The sequence below is a fragment of the Maniola jurtina genome, chromosome 13 (genome assembly GCF_905333055.1).
Source record: "Maniola jurtina chromosome 13, ilManJurt1.1, whole genome shotgun sequence".
NCBI lineage: Eukaryota > Metazoa > Arthropoda > Insecta > Lepidoptera > Nymphalidae > Maniola > Maniola jurtina.
Genome location: NC_060041.1, coordinates 7531396 through 7557755, shown reverse-complemented (window position 1 = coordinate 7557755; position 26360 = coordinate 7531396). Strand labels below are relative to the sequence as shown.

Sequence of the window (26360 nt, the reverse complement as noted above, 5' to 3'; positions counted from 1 at the left end):
GGAGGGGAGACATGAAGATTATTGATCGATGACGTAATTCTCATATCTATTTGTAATCTCATAATTTGATTGGTCTCTTTAACGTCTCTGCTCCGCTCCGCTTCAGTGGAAATGCAGTCTAAATATCGCTTGTTATATCCAGCGAATATAATAATAACAATTTTAGAGTCTATCGCGGGATAGGACTGATCTATGACTTACATAACATACTCATTAGTCACATAAAATTATATGTGTAATTCACATTTATGCATTCTGATTCCTTTATAATAATTTTGTGGAAGTTTCGTTAGTCGTCATATTTAAAAGAATCTATTGTTTTTCATATTTTACAGATTTGGGGAATAGTGCGACTCATTCTGTTGTAACACCATCTTTAAATTGACAGGTTTAGTGCTACCCCTTTCTGCAGGGACCATTACAAATGGGATACCAATTTAGTTTAGAGACTGTGAACAACAGAATTGGCAACAATGCCTTATTTGCTTACTTAATTATAGCTAATAGTTTTCGTCGACCACTTAACCGTTAAACGTGTATTTTTTCACAACAAAGTGTTAAAGTCTACAATCATAATAATATTATCTAGTAGTGGTACGTACGGAACATTACTTTCGTCTTCAATAAAAAAATAGTATAAATATATAAAACTACAAGTTTTTACATGGTAGAATATTGTTAACAAAACTATGGCAACTATAAAAACTTCTTGGTACTCAAATAATCATAGTCATATATCAATAATATTATAAAACTTGATTTGTATCATATTTTACAAACAGTCCAATAACAATAATAAGTATGGCAGTAAAAAGTGATCCGCTTTTACTATAAAAACTAGTATAACCGCCGAATACTTTGAACGTGCACTAGCATTTAAGAGCTTCTTAAGTGATTTTTGTCATTTGGCCGTTTTACATTTGGTAAAATGTCAAAATGTGGCTAATTCTGTTGTACACAATCTCTAAAATGACAGGTTTAGATATATGTATTTCTATCTCTATCATAATGCTCCACGCAAAGGATAGTACTAGATTAGACCTGTCAATTTAGTTTAAAGAATGTGTGCAAGAGAAATTAGCTACAATATTTAAAATGCTATTTAGTACAGATATTATCTCTATAACTTTTTGCCATTTAGCGATTCGCGCGAGCTGTTATCTGTACCATATAAAAAAATAAGCTTAGCAAGAAACAGTTAAAAATTATTTTGCTATAATCCGCCAACAGGATAAATCTACTTGTAACTGCATGTTTGACCATACAGATTTATCCTGTTGGCGGATTATAGCAAAATAATTTTTAACTGTTTCTTGCTAAACATGAACTTCCGCAAAGTAACGCCTGATTCTATCCAATATTTAAAAAAATAAGCTGTCATTTTCTGTCAATTTCGCTGTCGACATGACAGTTTTTTGTATAAAATGACAGATGGCGACCGAGTAGCAACTGAAATTTTTACACGTTAAAAGTGTTACAGCATAAGCGGTGAGTATACGGCGTAATAAACATTTAATTATGAGAAATTTTCTACCACTATGGTACATTTTGATACAAAGCGTGGCAACACTTTTACTTCCAAACGTAGTTAAACATGTCCATAATACTATCGTATATAGTGAAGGTAATAGCAACGTCGAAGACTACTCTGCTGAGGCGTGGTACGGTACCTTTGTAGAAGGCCAGGGGTCCTTCGTGTTTCCAGGTCTTGAAGAAACAGTCCCATGTGCTCTTGTATTTGGCGGCTTCCAAACCTTGCATACGGGTTTTGACTACGTCTATCGGTGTGTTGCCGAATACTGAGGCCGCACCTAGAATAAAAAAAATTGTTATGGAATTTTTAATTGAAGACTTGTCAAAAATATTGTGTAGGTATATTCCAAAGTATCTGGAATGTGCCAAGGGTCAGTTCAAAGACCAAGTTTGCTGGTACATAGTTACTAAGCATGGCTCTCTTCTGAGAATTAGAAGTGTTTAGGCCATAGTTCACCACGCTTTTGGCCAAATGTGGATATGCAGATTGCACATACTTTTGAGAACATTATGGAGAAGTACGAGGCATGTAGGTTTCCTCATGATGTTTGAATGGAAGTCTCTCCTTTTACCTAAAAGGAGATTTTATTTAACTTTAGGCAGGAGCATTGTGTGAGCTGAATTGCACTTTATTGTGTCGTAGAGTAGCTATTTATTTAAAAATCTTTATAGAATGATTATATGTGTCTCTGAGGTCTAGTCTGGGTTTAGACTATAGTTCACCATGCTGGCTAAATAGGGATTAGCAGACAAAACTGGAATGTACTATTAAGTATTCTGTAATGTTGCCATAGTTAATACCATTTAGAGCCTCAATGGCTCAATGGTTGAGGAGCGGAATGGATTCCGAAAGGTCGGCGGTTCAAACCCCACCCGTTGCACTATTGTCGTACCTACTCCTAGCACAAGCTTTATGCTTACTTAGAGGAGAAAGGGGAATATTAGTCATGTTTAGAATGCTAATATTCTTTTTTTAAAAAAACCAGCTACGTGAGAGTCAGACTCGCGCACTGAGGGTTCCGTACTCGGGTATTTTTCCAACATTTTGCATGATAAATCAAAAACTGTTATACATAAAAATATATAAAATTCTGTTTTAGAAAGTATACGTAAAGCCCTTTCATATGATACCCCACTTGGTATAGTTATCTTACTTTGAAAATTGAAACACATTTTAATTTTTTTTAAATGATGTAACGACAAATCCGCGGTTTTCAGATTTATTCCTGTACTTGTGCTATAAAACCTACCTACCTACCAAATTTCATGATTCTAGGTCACCGGGAAGTACCCTATAGGTTTCTTGACAGATAGACAGACAACAAAGTGATCTATAAGGGTTCCGTTTTTCCTTTTGAGGTACGCAACCCTAAAAATGGTAGACTTACCAGCAACGCCACCGAATAATCCAACGATGTACTTCGGCACCGGTTTATCCCTGTCGCCGCCTTTGTACCAGTCCCGAAGTGACTCCATCACGAAGAACCTGATCGCTTGGTTGCTGCCTTGCTTCATGATGGTTGCGGTTACGCCTTTGTACACTCCACCGATACCTGAAATTAGGAACATAGTAATGATGATACACAGTTGCATAGACCCATCACTTAACTAGCTCGAAACTTTATTTTATTCAGATACAAGTCAACCCTTGACTGCAATCTCACCTGGTGGTAAGTGATGATGCAGTCTAAGATGGAAACGGACCTGGAAGGGGTTAGTTTTCATTAAAACCATCTCTTTTGGTTTCTACACGGTATATATAGTACCGGAACGCTAAATCGCTTGGCGATACGGCATTGCTGGTAGGGTGGTAACTAGCCACGGCCGAAGCCTCCCACCAGACCAGATCTGAAATTTAGAAATTATGAAATTCCAAACACCTGCCAGGAATCGAACCTGGGACCTCCAACTAATAAGACGACAGCGCTTACCACTGCGCCAGGCAGGCCGCTATCTCGTGGTATGTATCCCGTTATCTACAATATCATACCTTCTTCCCTAACAATGGTCCGGACTCCATGGAAGAACCCCCTAAACCGCGGCTTCTCCATACGCATGTCGTTAATAAACTTGACCTTCACGGTTTCCATGGGCGTCACAGCGAACACTGCTTCAGCCACCCCCGCCGCCAACCCACAGGCGAGTTTACCGGTGGTCGTTAATGTTCCGTTCTCTGTTACCATGTATAGTTTTGCTTGCTCGAATACACCAAATCTGGAACGGACAAAAAAGATTTTTTACTTTGTTATTTTAATGTAACCTATCCGAAAAGTGCCATGAAGAGTCAGGACCCTATAACTACGCCTCCGCTATCTGTCCGTCTGTCTGTCAGGCTTCTGAGACGGAGCTGGTAGCAGCCAGCCTAGCGATGGGACCCGTCCACTTGGCGGCGGATCAAGACCTGGCGGGAGTGCGGCGAATACTACCTTAGTGATACCCGCGCAACCGCCAGTCCGTTGAGGAACAAACATAGGTTTTAGTGGGTACAAGCCCCACATAACCTCTCCGTTTCCCCTGACGGAAGGGTATGCGTTAGGCATTTCCAAAAAAATAAAATAAAGCGGGCCGTAACTCATGAACCGTAAAAGCTAGAGTTGAAATCTTCAGTGTGAATCCGATTTACTTGGTCGTTATTTTTATGCCGATAAGTTCTCACGTTCTCAAAGTAAGATTTCACGTAATAGTAAGTGATGATGCAGTCTAAGATGGAAAAAGACTAACTTGGAAAGGGTATGCTGTTTTCATTTTTTGTATTTGTTTGTATTTTTGATACCATTATTGTATTTTTCATTTAATAATAATAATAATAATTGATAGAATAAGGCAAATGCGGTAAAATAACAGGAAGAATTTTCCTTTACTTGGGTATAACCATAATAATTAATATGTATATTTAAATAGGACATTATATTATGTTACAAAAAACACATTATTGTTCCTGTTACCTTGACTGTATTTCGTCAGCTCAGCTTGTACGAAAGAGTAAGTACAAAGTACGAAGCCATAGATTCAAGTGGAGGAGGTCAAATTACATAAGACTAGGTAGGTATATGAAATTGGAAGTCGTCGGAAAATTCCACAGGGCACTAATTAATAGAAGGCGATCCATGTCTACTACATAGAAGTTCCTAGGTAATGTAATTTATTATAGTACCTAATCTGGTATTTTTAGGGTTCCGATCCGAAGGGTGCCAACGGGACCATATAACTAAGGCCTCCGCAGTCCGTCCGTTCCTTCTTTCCGTCCGTCTGTTACCTGTATCTTATGAACCCTAGTTGAAATTTTCAGTGCGTATTTCTATTGCCGCTATAGCTAACAACAAATAATAAAAAAATCTAAATGGCCACCATATAAATTAAAAGTACCATAATCTTGTCGGCATCCTACTAAATTGCCTAGCCACAAAATCTAGCCACAACCGAAACCTAATTTGACCCTGACGGGAATCGAAGCCTGGATCTTCCTTCACACTTATAAAATCAATGTGTCTAAGAAAATATTATCTTCTTATAATTACAAAATCTGATTAATTAGTTTTTGGGTTAAATAAGTTCTAATCTTATCTAATCTAATAAATATATGCAGTACATAATCGGAAGAAATAGTTATACAACCAGCAACACATCAAAGTACCGCAACCAGCTGTTCGATTGCGGAAAAACTGCATCAATCACCATTACTATCTCAATTGTAGTGATTGGCTAAAATGGTTTGGTAGCCAATAGTGCGCGAGCAACAATCAATCGGTGTGATTGCGATCGTGACATTGTAGCTGTCATTTTACCAATCGAGCATCACAAATACATCAAGTAGGTAATTCCAATTAAGAAAAGTATAAATGCAGCCAGTATTCTTGGCACCATTCCACGCGGGCTTGATTTGTATAGTAATTAGATAAGGCTAGCTTTAAGTTTTATTCTAATATTTTCATTAATAAAAAAATAAAAAATTTAAAAAAAAGTAAAGTATAGAATGCCGATTGCCGTAATGATTAATAAATAATGTAGAGTCATTACTTAACATTATGGCGTGAGCGATAACATTCATTATTCTCATATTAGATAGAAGATAACTATAATGATGAGTTTGATCTGTGTGTTTATAGACCAGTCAGACAGTCACCTTTTCCTTTTATATATTTTAGGATATTAAGTAATTACAGTCCCAGCGCATTCCTGGAGCGAGTCAAATCCACTCTTGAGTCTTGATGCGTGCTCACGTTGAGAGCGCGGGAGAATTGCGCGCGACTTGAGGTACCATGAAGTCATGTAATCGATTGCAGTTTATTATAAAACGAGACAGATTTATACTATTATTATTTATACTAGACGATGTCCGCGACCTCGTCTGCGTGGATTTAGATTTATTTTTTTAAATCACGTGGGAACTCTGCTTTTCCGGGATAAAAAGTTGCCTATGCCAGTTTCCGGGACGCAAGCTACCTCTACAGCAAATTTCATATACCTAGTACCTACACGTAAACCGGTTAAACAGATGGACCTTTAAGTATCCCGTGGAAACTCTGATTTTCCGGGTTAAAAAGTAGCCTATGTCCGTCTCCGAGATGTAAGCTAACTAGGTACCTAGGTACCTTTCATCAAAATCGGTTAATCTGTTGGGCCGTGAAAAGCTAGCAGACAGACAGACACACTTTCACATTTATAATATTAAAAAGTATGGATATTAGTATGGATATCTATAAAATTTGATTAGTATAAAGCAAAGTCAAAGTGCGCTCTCTTCTGTTATATCAGTCAAAAGCAAGTAAGTAATTATTACAAAAGTATATTTTTCTCGGGCGGTACATAGCTATGTATGTACCTAAGCAACTGAAATGAAGTAGGTATCTGGGCTAACGATCGTCCGGAATGTCATTGAATGCTTATCGCCGCCACTCGCTGAACTCTAAGCGAATGTTTGCGAGTGCTAACCTCATGATAAATCATGAAATCTAGATGTTATACACTGGCTGAGTTGCTGATACCATGACGATGAAAAGTAATATTGTATCTTCGTACTTCTTACGTATGCTGCGATTATACCTACTTGGTCGCTGGCCAGTATTTCGATTGCTTATAGAATTTGGACTTATACTTAGTACCCGTATAAATAAACGGGCAATGTCCAGTATCTATTCGTGAAGTACTAAGAATATACATCTCTATAAGTTCTAAGACCATTCGGGTACCCCAATACAGGCTATCTTAGGAGTTTCCTTGAGGGATAAAATCCGAAATCGAGTAGCGGGCTTACTTGATCACGTTACCCAAGATATTTACCTACAGCACTCCCAATCACGTTCGATCTCATAAGGGAGAGAGGGAGATATAGAGAGTTTACCCGATAGAAAGAGAGGCCTTTGTTAAATTTTAGGCTGTAGTGTTGTGCGAGTTAAATTGCACTTTGTTGCCTCATATTAAAAGTTAATTTTATTTAAACTCTAGTACTAGTGTATTTATTCAGCAACTTACCTAACAGCAGATTTTGGTATTGAGCCGTATAGCAATACGCTAAGACCTCTGTACAACCCCAAGAAGCCATGTCCTTTGACGGTTTTTCTCACGCAGTCGAAGATTCCCGAATACTTTTTTGTGCCGCCTGAAATTAAATGTACCATATTAATTACCTAAGAAGTTTCCAATTAATATTGTAGTTAGTACTTTAGTACTTGCCTCTGGAATCTAGATAGCTATTTTATTTTAAAAAGTCTATTTATATTCGGATGTAAACAGAAGCGAATTTTGTGTACCTATCTACTTACATAATATTTGTTACGTTGTTTTACAAAGTAATATTATATAAGAATAAAACTTTATTTAATACGATTAAATACTTTCTAGGTCAAGATTTTAGACCTCTTACTGAGGTCGATACCCTCATGGGACTTTATATGGCTGTGTAATCCATACCAACTAATATTATAAATGTGAAAGCGTGTTTGTCTGTCTGCTAGCTTTTAACGGTCCATCCGTTTAACCGATGTCGATGAAATATTATACATATAGCGTTAGCTTGGCTTGCCTCCCTAGAAAGGACATTAGGCCACTTTTGGTCCTGGTAAATTAAAGAGTTCTTACAGGATTTCTAAAAACGTAAATCGAGTTTTTGATTTATCGTGAAAAATGTCGCAAAAAAATACCCGACTACGGAACCCTCGATGCGCGAGTCTGACTAACATAGGCTACATTTGGCTAGTTCTTTATATCTAAAATACATCAAGTGTTAGGTCGATCGATCAAGTGCCTGAGTTTTCGTCATAACTTCATCATCAAAAGAAAACAGCTATCTAGGTTGGAAAATGGTATATGTGTGTGCACTATTTGTTTAACACAGTATTTGTTTAAATAGTTGTGTGCATATCATCATATTGTATATTTTGTGTGCAAATAAGTATTATTTGTTATTATTAAATAAATAAATAAATTGTGTAAGTTAAAGATGTATGACTTTTTGAAATAGATAAATTTTGATTATTTTTTTGAAAAATCTGAAGATCCAAATTCAAAAGACACCTACATACTACATCTTTCTGATTTGGATCTCCAGATTCCAGATTTGAAATCTACTACCTATGATGCAATATTTGTGAAGATGTTGGCACGAAAACATATTTACATTCAGTGAGTGATAAAAATGTTGCTTTACTATGAGACCTATTTCGAAATCGGATTATTTTAGAGCGCTATTTTGAAATTTTAAGATTTCACAAAACAACCTTGGATAAACATTTTCATTGATCGTAGAAAGGGACACGCATTTTTTAGGGTTCCGTTCCCAAAATGCAAAAAAACTGAGCCCTATTAATTTCAGTCTGCTGTCTGTCTGTCAGATAGACAGCTATATCGCGTCTCACGTCTCTAGCTCATTGACGAATTGAGTTACAAACCTATTAGATATTAGGTAGGAATTAACTTATATTTGGTGTATAACGTTGACCAAAAACCAAATATCAAATTAGAAAAATTACCAGTTTTTAAAAAAAAACCTCTCTACATCCATACTTACAAACTTCAAGTACCTTTATTAGGTATTAGTGTAGATTTAATGATAAGGAAGATAACATATTATATTTTTAATGTATGTGCATGACTCTAAAGTGGTGTAATCTTAATAGTATATCGATACCTATTATTATTATTTTTACCTAGAATGGTGTTTGTTTTGTAAAATGATGAAATGTTTTTTTTTTTAAATAGATCAAAGTAAGTAAGTATGCATTATTAAATTTTGTTTAAGTATGTTGTTTATATAGTTTTAAGTATACTATAAGGTAGGTTCCTGCTAATACAACAAGAATCTAATTAGACCCATTTCAATAAATTGACTAATAACATTCCAGTTTGTTTCACAAGTAAGTAGTTACTTACTAATAAATAATTAAGGAATTGTAAATGAGCAGTATAACATGCAATTGCAAGTCAGTAAGATTCTATTGATGGCAACCTTTATATGAAATGTTTTTGGTGGGATTTTATTGAAGTCAAAGAGAATATAATCACTGTTCTAATTAAAGTAGGTACCTACTTACAAAAAATTACAAGGCTATCCACCTGTAAAATCGTTCTAAATGTCATATTAGTTACAACAACATATACATACTCATATGCCACAGGAAAAAGAGAAAATCAGGGATTTACACCCGTATTCACAAACGTTACTATGAGGTTTCATAGTGCGCTCGAACGCACAGTGTAGGTTCCACCAATCAGATCACTGTATCACGTCAATTTACAATGATCTGTTTGGTGGAACGTACACTATGCGTTCGAGCGCACTGTGAGACATAGTAATGATTGTGAATACGGCCGTTGGTCTATCGCAAAGCATATTATATTAAAATATACTATATTCTTTAAAAAATAGACCAAACCAAAAATATTTTAGAAATATCTCAGTGAAAAATATAAGTAAAGTATATGTATTAAAACTTGTTCTTATAAACTGATTAAAACATATTGATTACAATAATGTACATATTATATATTATGTCAACAATTACAATTGGGTCCCGAGCTCTTTTTGAGGAAATTTCGAAAAGGGTTACCAAGTCAACTGGGACCCAAGCTGGCAGTTACCTTGGGCAAAGAATTAGTATGGCCATCCAAAGAGGTAATGCCTGCCAGCATCTTGGGTACAATGCCTCGCTGCAGTGGAGGTTTTAGATTTAATTTAACAATTCCGACCATCAAAAGGAGTACCCTTTATACCATATATACCATTTATACCATACATACCTACTTTGAAGAAATGATTTTGACTTTGACTCTGAATTTAATTTATTTTTAGTCTTCAATTTAATAAAAAAAATAAGTTTCAAATTAGATTTAAGTTTATTCTATAGAATTGTCAATTATTATCATACCTAATTCTGTACATTAAATTATAAATTATAGATTTTTTTCATGCATATATTACTTATGTGTCACAGGAAAAAATGAAAATGAGGGATTTAGTCTGTCGCTAAGCATATTTTATGTCACACACATAAAAATTTGTCTCCACTTTTTAAAATATCTTTGGTTATTGGCCGAAAATGGGCATTTTTCTTTAATACCATTGTCCTAGGTAACTCATAAGTATATTTTTCTATTTTAGTTACCTTACAACATCCAACAACGAGATTGTAGACACTTGGGAGTTAATATCAATAGAGGCATTCAAATGAATTAGACTCAACCAATGATATGTTAAATAAAAAGAAGATACATTACATACCTACCTATGCATTTAAAGTGAATAAAATTACTACACTTAGATCATATTTTGTAATATATAGAGCGCTCTCTCTTTTATTCTTATGTGTGTTTGTATCTTTCATCTTATTAATCATCAGTGAGAAGTGAGAACAAATTTTGTACACAATAATTTATATGGTATAAAACATTGGACTCACCACAACAAGTAAATACTTAAATTAGAGAGAGTCTACAATCTACATACTTACTTAGTAACAGCATTTAAATCTAAGATTAGTAAGCAATCAGTAAGAATATACCTATTCCTAATAATTTAAATAATCAAATAAGTCAAAGTCCACACTTTGATGGGCTTGATAGATGTTTTAATCTAATATCAATATGTTTTTTATTTTATTTAAGTAAATAATAGGTATGTAAATGCAATTTCTGTTCTTTCTTATTTTGAAAATTTGATAATGTTGAAGTCAAAACAGAAAGAAGTTAGGTAATGTTTATACTGCGGAATACTTGCCTATCTAATGAAATATTCAGTCAACAACATTGATTTAAGAAACTTTATTTATTTATATTTTTATTTCATAAAAGTCATGGCTAAAGACAAATCTATATAAATCAATACAAAATAGAACCACAAATAAAATAATAAGTAAAAAACATAGGTAAGTACATACTAAAATGGGCCGTGTCCGATAGGTTAACCTCATTCTATATTAATTGTTTTAACACAATATATTTTATTCAACAAGTTTGAATATCAACCTACGTAATAATCAAGGTAGTTCTATATTACAGTTTCGACCTCGAAGACGATACTCGTGGAAGTCATGGAATATGATTCTAATTAGAGAATACAATATACTTCATGTTTTTCCACTTACAGATGTGCTCGATCTTTGGTTATAGCCCGAAAACTTGAGATGAAAAAATATGAGTGAAAGTTTGAATAAAATATTGTATACAGACCTTTTTCGTCTAATTGAAGCTGTGTTTTTACGTATTCGGTTGGAAATGTTATACAAATTTCAATGCCACCAGTTATGCCGCCGGCAACCACTCCTTTCAAACCGATAGACCCTGGGCCACCTGCCGCGGCCGCTGCACCAGTTTCCGTCATCCATGGTCTAGAAAAAGGGTTTTTAAAGTTTCCTGGTCTTGAAGACATTGTAAACTTAACGCACTTGTCGTTAATTAACGACTACGGCACGCGACAGGCTATCTGCTCAAATAATTTCTACCAACTGAATGGGAATGAAGTAATGAACCTTGAACCTTCTAAGTTTTACCAACTGATTGGAATGAAATGGAATGTACAAGCTGGTATTACAAAACATTCATTCCTGTCTCGAAGGTACCCGGACGTATTATAAAGGAAGTACCTACCTACCTCAGCAAAGTACACATTGAATAAACGGGTAACATTGTTGTTCTTTGTGTGTGGCTTTTAGGCTTGCTTATTCATAATTTTACGTTCATGGTTCACACAATTCAATTCTCAATTATTGGCTTCTATGAATTGGAGACAAAGGTATTCTGTGGTGTCTGTTTGGCATTTTTTCCCAGGTTCAAAAGTGCTAGAACCCTTAGCTAAAAAGCCAGTTGAAAAAAGGCATATTACAAGCAGTGCTGCCAATTTATACTTGTCGCTAGTTGGTCGCTAGATCCTAGATCTGGCCAGATCTGGCTACGATCTGGCAACATTTCAACTATGTTAATTAGTGCGTTTCATCGAATAGTGCCTATGGCGTTATGTTGGCTCCCCTGTCTGTTGGGTGGTCATTGGCACCATATTGGTATGAGAAGACGCAGATTTTGTTTATTTTCATTTCATTCATTCAGGAAAATCAAATGAAAATAAACAAAATCTGCGTCTTCTTATGCAAATATGGTGCCAATGACTTGGACAGACAGGGGAGCCAACATAACGCCGTACTATTCGATGAAACGCACTATAGCGACTTTTTAGCGACAAAAATATTTAGCGACTTTTGAAGTGTCTTCCTTGAATTTTTTTTATCCAAGGAATGGAGATCACGGTCATAAACTTGTACCTCTGAGAATGAGGCTGTCCTTCTTCTACAAGTCATTGTCTTGATGTTCGATATTTAAAGGTATTTGTATAGATATAGAGACCCCAACTGACTCGATAGTTGTTTGAGTTTGATTTTTTCATCGTCATTTGTTTTGTACTTATTGCTTTTCAGCGACTTTTAAGGTCTTATAATTTTTTCTTGGTCTGGCCAGATCTGGCGACATCTGGCGACTATTTGAAGGCGTCACAGCGACAACCCAAACACAGACAAAGAGTATGGAATCACTACGTTACGTTGTATCGTTGTATATTCAATGTACTCTGTGGTTAATTGTTATACACAGATCCCAAAACGTAGACTAGTGATTAATGATTTCATTATTCTCTTTGCAATTAATTCCTGTTGTATTTTTCTGGTCGGTGTTTGTATCATTATTTATTATTTTAGGTATTCAAAAAAAAAGGCGTTTGGCAGTTAGATATTATCTAAAACTCTTAAAGGTACCTTATGTATTTATTGTGATGTTTGATGTTAAGGTTGTAACAACATAAATTATTTTAAAACAGTTCAATTTAAGTCCTTTCTCAAAGTTCGATAGTGGTTCGATACATCAGAGGTTAATGTTATTCAAGGAGAACTAAACAACAGCAAAATCATGGCGTTAAGAACTTACGGCGATAAGCCGATAAGTTTTCAAATTGAAGAGGGCGGAGATTTCTACTGTGTTGGATCTGAGGTAAGAATTTTTTTAAAAAAAAGTTCAAGACTATTTTTCTCAAAGTTTCCAACCGAATTTCTTTATTGTTTGAATTCATATTAGCCATAAAAAGTGCCACAACGCTACACAACACTATACTATGTAAATTAATAGGTACAAGTTTCCAATTTACCAATTTCCTGTTGGAACTTGTGATTTTTATGAGCAGTAAGAAGCAGCCATTCATCCCAAATCCTCACATCAAAAATATCTGATTTGTACAGGATTGCTGCATACTCCCTCAAGTGTAAATAATAAGCCCAATATTAAGGTTATTTGAATTTTCCCACTATCCATTTTTCCTTTTTGGTATCTGTCATCTACTTGCTTTCTCCTTTTTCTTCCATCAACCATCATAGACTAAAAACAGATATGTAACTAAAAACCACTTTTCAAAACTGAGAGTTTGAATACATACAAGATAATGTTGAATCTTATCCTTCATGGTAATACATAATACCTATACACTCGTAAAAACATAAGAACTGTCCAAGTACTCATAAAATACTGAATAAGCAATTACCCATTTTTCAGGTTGGAAATTATCTGCGTTTGTTCCGTGGGTCACTTTACAAGAAGTACCCTGGCATGGTCAGGAGGACTCTCACAAATGAAGAGAGGAAACGCTTAGTGGATAATGGCCTTGGCCCTCATGTTCTGACCAGCTCCGTGTCTTTACTGAAGGCAGCTGAAGTTGAGGACATCATTGAAGGAAACGATGAGAAGTATGTTGAAGACAGATGAAAAACTAATTAATTTAACTTTATCCATGTGGAAATTTTTAAAGTTACCCAAGGCAATTTAAAAAAAAATGACAATATTACTCATTCAGTGAACTTTTGAATTTAGAATGTTGCAAATTGACATTTGGCTCACGAAAAGTTTAGAAACTCTATATACTAACTCTCACATTCTATTTTGTAATATTTTCATTTCAAAACTTGTCAAATGATTGTCTCCAGCTGTCAAGAGAGCAGTTTGTTATTGTTACTAAACAATATTTTTTAGTGCTTCAGTTTTATTTTGTGCCTCATTGCGTAGATAAACAGCATTTGGAAAACAATATTTAAAGTGTACTTTACCTATATATTTAAATCTGTTTTAATTATTTACAGAATATTTAAATAATTAATTTTTAGGGTTCTGTATCCGAAGGGTGAAAATGAGACCCTATTACTCAGTCTCTGCTGCTTGTCCATCCGTCCGTCTGTCTGTCAGCAGGCTGTATCTCTTGAACCATAATAGGTAGAAAGTTGAAATTTCCACAGAATGTGTAATTTCTATCGCTGCTATAACAACAAATAATAAATATTACAAAATGGCTGCCATTAGATAACATGAAAAATTACATTAACATTATTTCTCATACAATGGTTTGGAATCCTTCGTGTTCGAATCTGACTTGCATTTCACCAGTTTTTTGTTACTTAGATACAAAGCTATATCCGTCAGTCAAGAGATGGCAACTCCTCGAGAGAGCAAGAGTAAGAAGCCACACAATCCATCATGGATGCCTGTTATGCCAAACTCATCTCACTTAGATGCAGTTCCACAGGCCACACCTATTAGCAGGACCAGAGTTCATAATAAAAAGGTTTTAATAATATATACTTATAATATACTGTATTTATTTAATATGTGTAATGTGTATAATACATGTATCTACACTATATGATGCCCGCGACTTCATCCGCGTATATTTCGGTCTGTCACTGGGATGTAAGCTATCTCTATATCAAATAGATGTTGCCTGCATTTTCTTTGATGTCAATCTGTTTAAAACCCTCTGGGAACTCTTAAAATAGGTTAAACTGATGAACTGTGAAAAGCTAACAGATGATAGATGCACTTTCGCATCTATTCTACCAATTAAAAAAATCGAAGTGTCTGTCTGTAATTTCGAAATGACTACCTCATATTAAGCTCATATGGTTATTTAAATTGTAACATAACTGAATCACACGTTTTTAAAATTTTTGTCTATCCGTCTGTCAGTCCATTTGAACGGGCTAATCTTCGAAATTGCTGAACCTATTGTAATGGGACATTCACAGAAAAGTAGATTAACCAAAGAGTAACATAGGCTACTTTTTTAACCAACTTTCAAAAATGGAGGAGTTGTGTTTTTCTACCTATGTACACTGATATCTCCGAGATTTCTGAACTGATTTGCGTCATTTTTTTTAATCGATAGAGGAACTTTGCGATATTGTTCCATAAAAATATTGGATTCCAACTTCTCAATCCTGATGCAGCTAAGGCTTATCATACACTTACTACTATAACCAAGGATTGAGGTCTTATTATAACAACAACTATAGTATGAAGTATCTAGTATGCAATTAGTAATCATTATTATTAAGGCTGACGAAACAACACATGGGATATATGGGAATTATAAAGACAGATGATAATTTTGTTTTAGGTGCGCACTTTTCCTCTCTGCTTCGATGATACAGATATGACGGCGATGCTGGAGAATGCGTCTCAGAAGCAGATACTTGTGCCCATCAGGTTGGATATGGAGATTGAGGGCCAGAAACTGAGAGATACATTCACATGGAACAAGAATGGTAAAGTTTGTTTATTATCTTTCTATTTAGATTGTTGTATGTCCAAATGAAAAAAAATTTCAAACCACTGTAGTCAAAATTTGTAAGTTAATGACGAACAGCGCCATCTTGATGTGATTTAGTAAACTAATTATTTGATCTGGAACACAACTCTTGAGTTTTGTGATGTAACCACAAATTCACTGTTTTTGAATGTTTTCCTTTACTGGTGCTTAAGACATTGCTAACTAACAAATATTTAATTAAATTTTTTCCTTTTGAGGTATATAATCTTAAAAAGGATCACTCGTGTCTTTGTCTATCCACCTGTCACAGCCAATTTGCTTTGAATCTTCTGGACCAACCAAAAACGATATTATTTCAGAGTCAATCATAACACCGGAGCAGTTTGCAGAAGTATTATGCGATGATCTTGAACTCAACACAAGCACATTCATACCGGCTATAGCAAGTTCTATCCGTCAGCAAATTGAGGCTTATCCCAGTGAACCGCCACCCATCTTGGAGGAGCAGTCTGACCAGAGGGTTATCATCAAGTTGAATATACATGTTGGGAATACTTCACTTGTTGATCAGGTAATTATACAGAATGTTAGAATGTTAAATAAGCACGTGGAAGGAAAAAAGAGGAGAGGCCGATACGTTGGCAGATGACAGAAGACAGTGGAAAAAGAAGACATGATGTGCCGATTGTGGGATAAGGTCAGGAAGAAGAAGATTTAAGACTTTTACAGTTCTACCAAATTATCTGTTGAAGAACTTGTTTCTAAAAAAGTTTGCTATGTGGGAGCAAACTATAAATTATTTAAAATCTTGGTCTTATGTAGCATTCTTTTTTAGAAATATTAGTTTTAAAAATTTCCTTTTGCAGTTGAAATTTATTCAGATATAGGACGGTAGTATACAAATACTTAACAGTTACAACTTCCAGCTAATCTCTCTAATTTCACTTACAAAAAAAACAAACTTGTGAAATTAGTAAGAGGTACAAGTGAGAAGCAAGAATTTCAGTAAATAAAAGTATGTACTTATTTTCAAATTCTAGGTGGAATGGGATATGTCGGAAAAGGAGAACAATCCGGAACAGTTTGCTATGAGACTGTGTGCTGAGCTAGGTTTGGGAGGAGAGTTTGTTACGGGCATTGCTTACAGCGTGAGGGGACAACTCAGCTGGCATCAGCGCACCTTTGCTTTCAGTGAAGCTCCTCTGCCTGTTGTTGAGGTAATTGTCGAAATTTATTTAACTAATTTAAATACTAGTTGATGCCCGCCATATTTATAATGGTAACCACTCACGATAGTAATTTAAACGCTTAAAGATTAAGATTTGAAAACTTTATTTGTAGACGCCATACCGCCAGCCGTCCGATGCGGAGCAGTGGGCTCCTTACCTCGAGACGCTCACCAACGCCGAGATGGAGAAGAAGATCCGAGACCAGGACCGCAACACCAGACGCATGCGGCGCCTTGCCAACACTACTCCCGGTCGGTAGTCCTTTATCACGGCCAGTTCTTACTAGAGATAGAATAGAATAGATGTCTTTAGTCTAGATAGTAGTAGATAGATAGCCATTCAATCAATCATTTATTTGCTGTAAATGCAGGTTTATAAAGATGTTAAAATTAATTACAAAGTATCACCATATATAATAATTTTTAAGTCATTGACGATAACTTACGGTTTTTTTTAAATATAAATAGTGAGAAAACGAGCAGGCGGGTCACCTGATGATAAGTGATTACCGCCACTCATGAACATTTCTAGCACCCCAGGAACCGCAAATGTGTTGTGCTTTCCAGGAATTTGTTGAATCACCAATTGAATGGCCCCATGTTGAAATCTAATGGGAAGGGAGTTAGTTCCGCTGTTCGCAATATAAGATCTTGCACAACGGGTGGTTGAAGTAAACCAGGCACCTATAGTATGTGACAGGTTGAGATGGCAATCGGAGTATGACGCAGGGAGACGCCTTGCACACCCGCACGTCACCCGTGCTATCCCACACCGGGTTAGCACGGGGGCTGTGTCTCCACCCGATTGCCATCTTGACCTGTCGCGTTCTATAGGTGGTGAGGGTGAAATTGCTTACGGTTATCCGCCTGGACCAACTTTGCCTTAATGCAACTGGACCTTAGTAACTTATCGACAGGTTACAGATAGATTGATTAGAATTATTTATTAGTTTCGCTCTTTTGTGTTATGACTATGGGAAGAAGACGTAGAAAGAAGAAAGAAAGAAAAAGTGTTTATTTCTTATACATATTTTTTGATGGCAGATGTATCGTTGAGTCGCGCCGTGAACCGTTTGATCCGGGCGGACGAAGCTCTCTTCCAGTCCACGCCCGAAAAGAGGAGGAAAAAGATATAATCAGCCAACGCTAACATAACCACTTCATCAACACTAATGCACCAGTTAAACATTTGGGGCCGGGGCGATCCCTGGTGAAGGATTTTTGCATTGTTTAATTTGGTATGAAATATTACAAAATGGTCAATCTGTCTTTACCGGGTACCAAAAGAGCCCAATCTGAAGTTGCAACATTTTCATTAGACATTCCTATTTTTTCATATTGTAGGGATGGTTTGAACTAAGTCTAATTAATTATGTATAATGATTTTGAAATGCTTAAGTTGTAATTAAGTTTTATATTATAGTCATCGACTTGAATAAAGTGGTAGGTATGTAGTTTTTTTCTTTAGGTACCTAAACGCATTTATTGCTGATGTAACGAAAATAAAGATTTCGTAATTTATCTTATTGTTTCATTTTTAATCCCTCGTTATTGCCTGAATCCAGATTTTCAATAAGAACCAATAGGTGTATTATCAAGGTATAAGTATTTCGATCGAAGTTGGCTGGTGAAAATTGAAACCGTACTTCGTTTTGATAGCCTTGGCGGCCTATTCCGTTTATCCACCATAAAACGGCCACCCTAGGATATACTATCTACTCGGAATCGTTTCGACCATCCAACCTGAACTAAAAAAATATAAATTAGAATTCGCCGGCTACTTTTTATCCCGGAAAATCAAAGAGTTCCCACGGGATTCCCAAAAACCCATCCGCTTAAGCGATTGGTATGAAATTTGGTACCAAGGTAGCTTGCGTCCCTGTAATTGACATAGACCGTAACTTTTTATCCTGGAAAATCAAACAGTTCCTACGGGATCTTTAAAAACCTAAATCCACGCGGACGAAGTCGCGGGCATCTTCTAGCACAATGTAATTTTTTTATAAATTTACAAACAAGATCCGTAAATTCGAGAAGTAGTCTATTATTCGTCTTTAGTCTTCGTCTGGGATTTTGGGAGGGGTTTGAACCTCCAAAACCTCCCCCTGGCTACGGCCGTGATTATGTTATATTATTATGGGAGCCGCAAGATTCAGCGTCTTGTTGAAACTGGAAGTCTTTACAATGATGAATGATCTAACTATGTCCAGTGGACGTCTATCGGTTGACAATGATGATGAATCTATTTATAACAAGAGGAGGAGAAGAGGAGAGGAGAGCCTGTCGAATCAGACGCACTGATTTTCCAATCCGTATCTCATCGTAGGAAAGTAATTAAGTGGCTAAGTGAGCAATTTTCCGTTGTAAACTGGGTGACACGATCGTGTAGGGCTATTACGACCATGTTTTCCTTAACAAAACAGTTAGGAAGAAGGCAAATAGTCTCCCCTCACTAGATTTATTAGGCTCGGCTAGACGTTAAGACGTTCAAGTTTCGAATCCAGAAAAACATGATCTGCGCATGTGCAAACTAAACCAGTGCGGTCCTCTCTGCAAGTGAGATGTGATAAGCAAGAAACGTGCTGGAGGTTGTCGATATTCCGTAAATGAAAAATGAGAAACTATTTCAAAAGTTTTGTAATTATTCAGACAAGTACTACTTATAAAGCTCACAATAGTTTAAGTTATATACTAGCTGATGCCCGCGACTTTATTCCCCTGGATATAGGTTTTTAAAATCCCGTGGGAACTCATGGATTTTCCGGAATAAAAAGTAGCCTATGTGTTAATCCAGGGTATAATATATCTCCATTCTAAGCAGCCAAAACCGTCCAGAAGTTTTTGCGTAAAAAAGTAACAAATATCCATCCATACCAATATCCATACATACAAACTTTCGCGTTTATAAAATTAGTAGGATTACCTATAGTTAGAAGTAGTAATTCTGCTGGATAACTAAGCTACTGATAGTGATTGAGCTTTTAGCTTTGCTTGTAAAATGCCTCTACAACCTATAATTCTTATCATCTATTTATCACGGAGTAATAAGTTTTCATAAACGTTAAAATACCTTGGTATCTACCTAGAAGATATCATCATTATCATCATCATCCGATAGAGTACCTACTGCTGGACATAGGTCTATTATAGGGATTTCCACAATCGCGGTCTTGCGCCGCCTGGATCCAGCGGCTCCCTGCTACTCGTTGATGACGTATGCCCATCTAGTGAGGGATCGTCCAACGCTGCTAGAAGATATAGCGACAAATAAATGTTCTGAAATCTTCCAAGACGTCATATTGTGTGCCCACAGGCGTTGAGCTGCAACGCTAAAGGACACTGTAAGAGGGGTCTCTCCGTCACTCGCTCCCTACAAACGTAGTTCGTCTCTCATTGGAATACTAACCAATCATACTCAATGGAATTTTGTAGAAACGTTCCGGGAACTAATATCTATGCCTGTGGTTATCCAGATTTCCGTTAAAATATTCGGTTTCAAAGTTACGCCATCTTAAAAATTCACATACAAAACTTTGAGCCCCTGTAATTTTAAAACTACATATTTTTAGAAAAATCTAAAACACCACAGGCACAGATATAATAGTTTCTAGAATATGTCTGCAAAATTTCATGGACTTTGGTTGCTTAATATTCAAATGAAATTAGGACTACGATTGTATGGAGTAACTGACGGAGAGAGCCCTGTTAACAGCAGTGCGATTTAGATGATTTCCTTGAAAAGCTTTTTGTGTGATAATTTATCTTTTGATTGTGAAATCAGATAATAATAAACATCGACAACGTTGTAACATCACTATATCAGATTTTGCAACCATTCAGTGCGATAAAGTGTTCCGAGCGGACTGAGGGAGAGTGCTGCCTCGCGATCCTCTCCCGCCATGAGGAAAATTCAAATCTGGTGCCGCCGCAAAAATTGCGTAATAACATGAACTAAAAGTAGACCTCAAAAACCTAATTAAACTACCCTAAAAATTTCATCCATATATAAAAGTGTTATGTAAATAATTTGTGCGCTAAATAGAATTATGACTTTTATTTAAGTGACCTTTTAATTAATTATTATATTTATTTACTTTTTAAAGTGTTGTGATTTGTAAAAGTATTCGATACTTACTTATCCATTCATTTTACTAACTAAGTTCATAATATTATGTGAAGGGATAGATTATTGCTGTGTCATCTTATGGTAAGTTTAAACTTTATTTAATTTCGCATTTAAGTAGAGTAATTAAATAAGGATTGCTTTATAAACTTACAAAGCGTAATGTGGTTACGATACTTTCTGAGTAAAATATGAAAAATGAATACCCATGAAAAATATGAAAGTAGGTACCTACTTACACTTAGCTTTAAGCACTGCATAAAGTTTCAAATACTTAACTATTAGACAGAATATGATTCATTAAAAATGATTAAAATTATACCTACCTATTGAAAAAAATAGGAAAGATGTCCGATCGCTGAGTTCGAACTTATGACCTTGCGGATTTCAGTCCGCCATTTTACCGTTGACCTATCGAGGATCGTAGAATCCTTTATTATCCATCCCATAGCGCTTGTGAAGCTGACGGTCACTTTTATTGTATCCGTCAGCTTTTTTTTCTCCTTTTCTTAGGTTTTTTCGGCATTTACTTTAGCTTAGGTATTTCAATATTACTCCTTTTTGGAATTTATGCGACACTTCACTGCGAAATAAAACCATGTAGTTAATAAAATATCTTCATAATATGGCATAGCTTTGCAATTTTATCTATTAAAAAAGATACTCTAATACTAATACTAATTTAATAGGTACTACTATGACTATTCGATATCTCTTAGATAGAAGCAGCGATACTTTGCAGATTTCCATGATATACCTACCTACCTACAAGAAACTACAGGCTTAATTTGCTAATATCCGCCAAAATATAATATCCCCAGCAACTAAAATTATTTTCGTCTGGTATAAATTTTACTGTTTAAAAAAAAACTGTCAAGTGCGAGTCAGACTCGCACACGAAGGGTTCCGTAACGTCGTACGAGATATAACACTAGTATGTACTTTTCAATTTTTTTAATTTTCATGATGGCCACTTTGATAATTTTACTATATTAATGTTGGTGAAGTGGTAATTGACTATCTATATCAACTCTCTACCTATTACGGTTTATGAGATAGAGTCCACTGACAGACGGTCAGACGAATGGACAGATGGAGAGCGGTAGATTAGTAATAGAGCCCCGTTGGCATTCTTTGGGAAAGGCAGAAGAGAATTATAGATTCAAACTATATTCGCTAGTTAGTTCGTTAAAATTTAACAGACTTTAGTTATTCTTTAACCAGCCTGGCTATTCTTAATTAAATTCTTAATTAAAAGAAGTATTCTACTGTACCTACATAATTACGCGCTGATTCTATAGGTATGTAATAGATTTCAGGCTTACAAACATCCGTATGTTTCATGCAGGTAATTCTGAACCGCAATTACATGATGATCTCTTGGGGATTATACTCATACCTCGACTGTCGGTTCTCATATTTCTAATCCTATCGCCGTGTGACATAGCCCACTTGTGAGTTATCTTCGTCACAGATTAGGACCAAAATACTGAACTGTTACTTAATATTTGAAAGCTGCCTTATATCATAAAGAGTGTTTCATTATGACTTTGTGATTACCTAAAAGTGAACAGGAAAATTATATGTCAACTTAAAAGATATATCATGTAGGTAAGTCTATACTTATGATAATCCTACGAGACGGCTGCGTTATTTGATGTTTAAATCGAGCCTTATTAGGGAAATACCTATATCGATATTCCTAGGGTTTCAGCTGTAATACCTATGCCAACTAAAGTCAGATAATTTGATACTATTGAAAACATCAGCAGCCTTTTCCAAAAAATTAGCTTGACGCTGATTGATAAATAATAATAGATTTTTCCGAGATGCAAAGGTGTGATTGCAATATTATTCTGAAATTAAAAATATGAAATGAAATAGGTAAGTAAGTATATTGATTTCATACATGAAATAAATACTTTTCATTAACCCTTCCATTGGTCTACCGGCCAACTTATGGCACTTAGGTATGATCAGTCAAGAATATTACTGGTCCGGAAAGTAAATTCTACCGAGCAGAACCGGCACGAGACTAAGGCTGAGATTTATAGAGCGTACTGGGAAGAGGGCTCTCTCCGTCACACGTTTCCACTCGTTTCATACAATCGTAGTTCCAATTTCATTTGAATATTAAGCAACCAAAGTCCATGAAATTTTGCAGACATATTCTAGAAACTAATATCTATGTCTGTGGTTTTCCAGATTTCTGTTATAATATTCGGTTTCAAAGTTACGCGGTCTTAAAAATTTCCATACAAATCTTTGAGCCCCTTTAATTTTTAAACTACACATTTTTAGAAAAATCTAAAACACCACAGACACAGATATTAGTTTCTAGAATATGTCTGCAAAATTTCATTGACTTTGGTTGCTTAATATTCAAATGAAATTGGAACTACGATTGTATGAAACGAGTGGAAACGAGTGACGGAGAGAGCCCTGTTAAGCTTCAGTTAAAACGAGACGGTTTTATGTCAGCAGTATAGCGCTGTCTCATTTTAACAGTGTCAGCAAAGTCAAAGTGCGCTCTATGGATCTCTCTGGATTTTAGACGTGATCACGATTGGTTTGCGAGCAGTTTGCGTGTATGTTGTACAAGTCACGGTGTGCATATGTTCATGATTTTCAGGGAATGAAAAAATGTTATACCTACCTACTCTTGCGCACACAGACCCACGGGATTTTTAATATTATTCTAAATCACGCGGGCAAAGTGGCGGCCATAGGGGCGGCCATTCATCGAGTACGTAATAAGAAGCAATAAGGCCGCAAAATTGTATTGTACCTTCGAGGCACCTACAGTCTTATCTCTATCTTTTAGTGGTGTAAAACATAAACGTTGCTAACTGGTAAGTAAGTACCTAGGTACTTTACCTAAGCGGTAAAAATATTTGACAGACATCCAATTTACTGAAGCGAAAGCCTATTAAAACCTCTGCTCGGGCCTTAATCCCTCATGTACGAGAGGATTTATTTATTGTTACGTAATTATTACATTCAGTTCCAAGATTTTTTCTGTTCAACAGTAGGCATTCACTGTTTTGGTTGCGTAACTAAAACCTGTGTCGTATTCCTCATTGCTGAGGGTTTTGCCACTACGATACATTACGGTAGGGGATTTTCTAGGAAAATCCCAAATTTTTGGATGTGAGAACTTTTTGATTTTCCGGGATAAAAAAAAACCTATGGCACTCTCCAGATCTTTAACTATATCAATGAAAAAATCAAGTCAATACATTCCTCAGGTGCGGCTTGATTCAAGGACAAACAAACTTTCGTTTATTTTGTAATATGGGTAGTGATGAGTTGGGTCTCTAGATCCTTCCGCATAGGTACGTTTGTTAGTGATAATAATATTTACTTATCCGGAAAAGGTGTAACATGCTCTCCGGGGCACGGAAGAAACCACAAGGTTGATTTCATAGACAGAGGCGGTCATGTTATCGCGCGTTCCATGTTCACATTCGGTTTGGTTCGATCAGAATGAGCATGCAAAGCAGTTCAGTGCCATAAACGCAGAACTCAAGCATGGTTTGTATACTACAAATAACCGTCTATTTTCTTGTGAATACATCTCTTGATTGCATGCACCTAAATTCCAGGTTCAATAATATGTACTATCTACCTATCTAGTGTGAGCATAAAGGTGGATTTCTGAGCATGAGTTAGAAACTTATCCGTACTAAATATCTAGTCATTGAACTTACAATTTAAAACTTTTATAATAAGTATAACTTTTTTCATTTAGAAGAACTGTTCTCATGTAACAAACATTTGAAAGTTAATCTTGGATGTATTGGCAAAGTTGTAGTTGGACAAAAATGTCGTTTAGTGAAAGTTGATTTCAACTGTATTAGGATACAAAAGAAGTAGGCAATAAGTACCATTATTATTACTTATATAATATGCTCTAGACCTAGAGTCTGCACACGTGCTATGAGTATTTTTGACGTTTTTTTTCTTATTTTGTTGTTTTGTTTTGTTGTTATGTTATTGTGTTGTTGTGTAGCTAAAATCATAATACATATATGAGATATATTATGATTCCTAATATCATTACTACTATTTGATGAATTTAGAATTTAGAATTTGCCATGAATGAAGGAAGTAACAATTCTTCTTGAATTTTCGTGTCCAAATTTTTGGACAAATACTCCAAAAATTTTATTGCGGAAATTGATAACCTATCTACCAACATAAAGTACGTTTTTTTTGAAAATGAGTCATTTTATGAAGCGATCATATTTTATTCACGATCTATGGATAGCGATAATACATATAATATTATGTAAGTTGTACTGTTTTTAGCGAGAAGATCTGGTTTTGGAGATAAAAGTGAAAACCTGCTGTAACGCAAAAGTTTTTTAGTATGCACTCGCCAAAATTATGCGGGCAGTCGAGAGCTTCCAACCTAGTTTATCTTACCAAAATACATTATTAATTTGTGGTGTAACTTTGTTAAAGTTACTTATGAATAACTTTACAATTTTAACCAGATATTAGCATAACTTTATTTTCTTTTATTATTTCTCTCTCTGCGTTGCATATTGCTCATAGCTCATTGCTGAAGGTCATGATCTTACAGGAGGAACATAATGTGGTCTGTTCTCCGTGCCTCGGAGAGTTTGTTAAATGAATAAATGGGAGTATATTTCAAGTATTAGGGACTCATAAACGTACTTATGCTAATAAAATCATAATCTAGATACACGGTGAAATTTTAGTGGTTTTAGAGCTGTGGCTAGTCTATCCATTTCGGCTATTTATGTTGACTTCTTCTTAAAATAAAAAAATTAAAACGACAAAATTATTGTCAGTCCAGTAGTTTTTCCGTGAAGGAGTAACAAACATACACACATACATACAAACTTTCGCCTTCATAGTATTAGTGTGATACTACCTCGCAGAAAACTACGTAAGTCAGCATATTTTCATCCCTTATTAGAGCAGATACAAAGCATCGATAAGAAGTCAACCCTTATGTGAATGACGGCACGTCAGCACTTTTCACTTGACTGAAAACATTATTGGCACTATATTGGCACATCATATTATATATGGTCGTTGAATAACGGCTGATACCTTTGATCATTTGAAACACGGAAAGATTTTGAGTGAGCCTATGTATTGCTGCATAACAATTCATCAATTGATATTTTTACTCCACTTATTCTTCTTGAAAGATAAGATTTTTTTACTACAGATGATTAGCATCGACGAGTTTTGTCGTGTATCTCCAGAGATCTTTACCAACATAATATGGGACCAGCCTAAAGGCATTATGCCTTTAGCCTAAAGGCATTATACCTTTAGGGTGGTCCTACCTAATAAAATGGAAAGAATTGATCGAAGTAGTGGTAAGTTACGTCAGTAAGACGATAGTACAATATAAACTACTAAAATAAAAA

General features: G+C 35.6%; 3 protein-coding genes and 1 long non-coding RNA gene across 6 annotated transcripts in view; 3 read left to right on the top strand and 1 right to left on the bottom strand.

Moving 5' to 3' along the window:
* Positions 1 to 1360: 1360 nt before the first annotated feature.
* Positions 1361 to 11494, bottom strand: LOC123870814 (putative tricarboxylate transport protein, mitochondrial). Its single transcript, XM_045914268.1, has 5 exons — positions 11197 to 11494; positions 7006 to 7132; positions 3524 to 3747; positions 2922 to 3086; positions 1361 to 1811 (listed from the first exon to the last, which is right to left on the bottom strand). The coding sequence occupies exons 1-5, from the start codon at positions 11393 to 11395 to the stop codon at positions 1573 to 1575; spliced, it is 954 nt and encodes a 317-aa protein (XP_045770224.1). The 5' UTR covers positions 11396 to 11494; the 3' UTR covers positions 1361 to 1572.
* A 1099-nt stretch (positions 11495 to 12593) lies between these two features.
* Positions 12594 to 18347, top strand: LOC123870811 (SWI/SNF-related matrix-associated actin-dependent regulator of chromatin subfamily B member 1-A). Of its 2 annotated transcripts, XM_045914265.1 has the most exons (9): positions 12596 to 12763; positions 12854 to 12999; positions 13555 to 13745; positions 14452 to 14614; positions 15446 to 15593; positions 15958 to 16169; positions 16639 to 16815; positions 16940 to 17078; positions 17871 to 18347. In XM_045914265.1, exons 2-9 carry the CDS (start codon positions 12919 to 12921, stop codon positions 17960 to 17962), a joined length of 1203 nt encoding a protein of 400 aa, XP_045770221.1. In that variant the 5' UTR covers positions 12596 to 12763; positions 12854 to 12918; the 3' UTR covers positions 17963 to 18347. The 2 variants fall into 2 exon arrangements, with proteins under 2 accessions (XP_045770220.1, XP_045770221.1); XM_045914264.1 differs by having other exon boundaries at positions 12594 to 12999.
* LOC123870831 lies at positions 13926 to 14325 on the top strand. Its single transcript, XR_006797157.1, has 2 exons — positions 13926 to 14093; positions 14160 to 14325. It is a non-coding gene; the product is annotated as an uncharacterized LOC123870831 (long non-coding RNA).
* Positions 18348 to 20689: 2342 nt separating the features above from the next.
* The window catches only part of LOC123870799, a 250773-nt gene continuing 245102 nt past the window's right edge, over positions 20690 to 26360 (top strand). For both annotated transcript variants that reach the window (XM_045914242.1, XM_045914241.1), the window contains exon 1: positions 20690 to 21033. The gene's annotated coding sequence lies outside the window, so the exon portion shown is untranslated. The remainder of the gene's footprint in view (positions 21034 to 26360) is intronic.

Bases quoted from the DNA above. Each gene is read 5' to 3' on its own strand.
- LOC123870814 (XM_045914268.1), bottom strand. From the start codon at position 11,395: ATGTCTTCAAGACCAGGAAACTTTAAAAACCCTTTTTCTAGACCATGG. The intron at 7,133-11,196 runs GTCTGTATACAA...ATTTAATTTCAG, and splicing joins GCTTCAATTAGACGAAAAAG to GCGGCACAAAAAAGTATTCG. The intron at 3,087-3,523 runs GTATGATATTGT...TCCTAATTTCAG, and splicing joins GACCATTGTTAGGGAAGAAG to GTATCGGTGGAGTGTACAAA.
- LOC123870811 (XM_045914264.1), top strand. From the start codon at position 12,919: ATGGCGTTAAGAACTTACGGCGATAAGCCGATAAGTTTTCAAATTGAA. The intron at 13,000-13,554 runs GTAAGAATTTTT...CCCATTTTTCAG, and splicing joins TCTACTGTGTTGGATCTGAG to GTTGGAAATTATCTGCGTTT. The intron at 13,746-14,451 runs GTATGTTGAAGA...TTTGTTACTTAG, and splicing joins ATTGAAGGAAACGATGAGAA to ATACAAAGCTATATCCGTCA.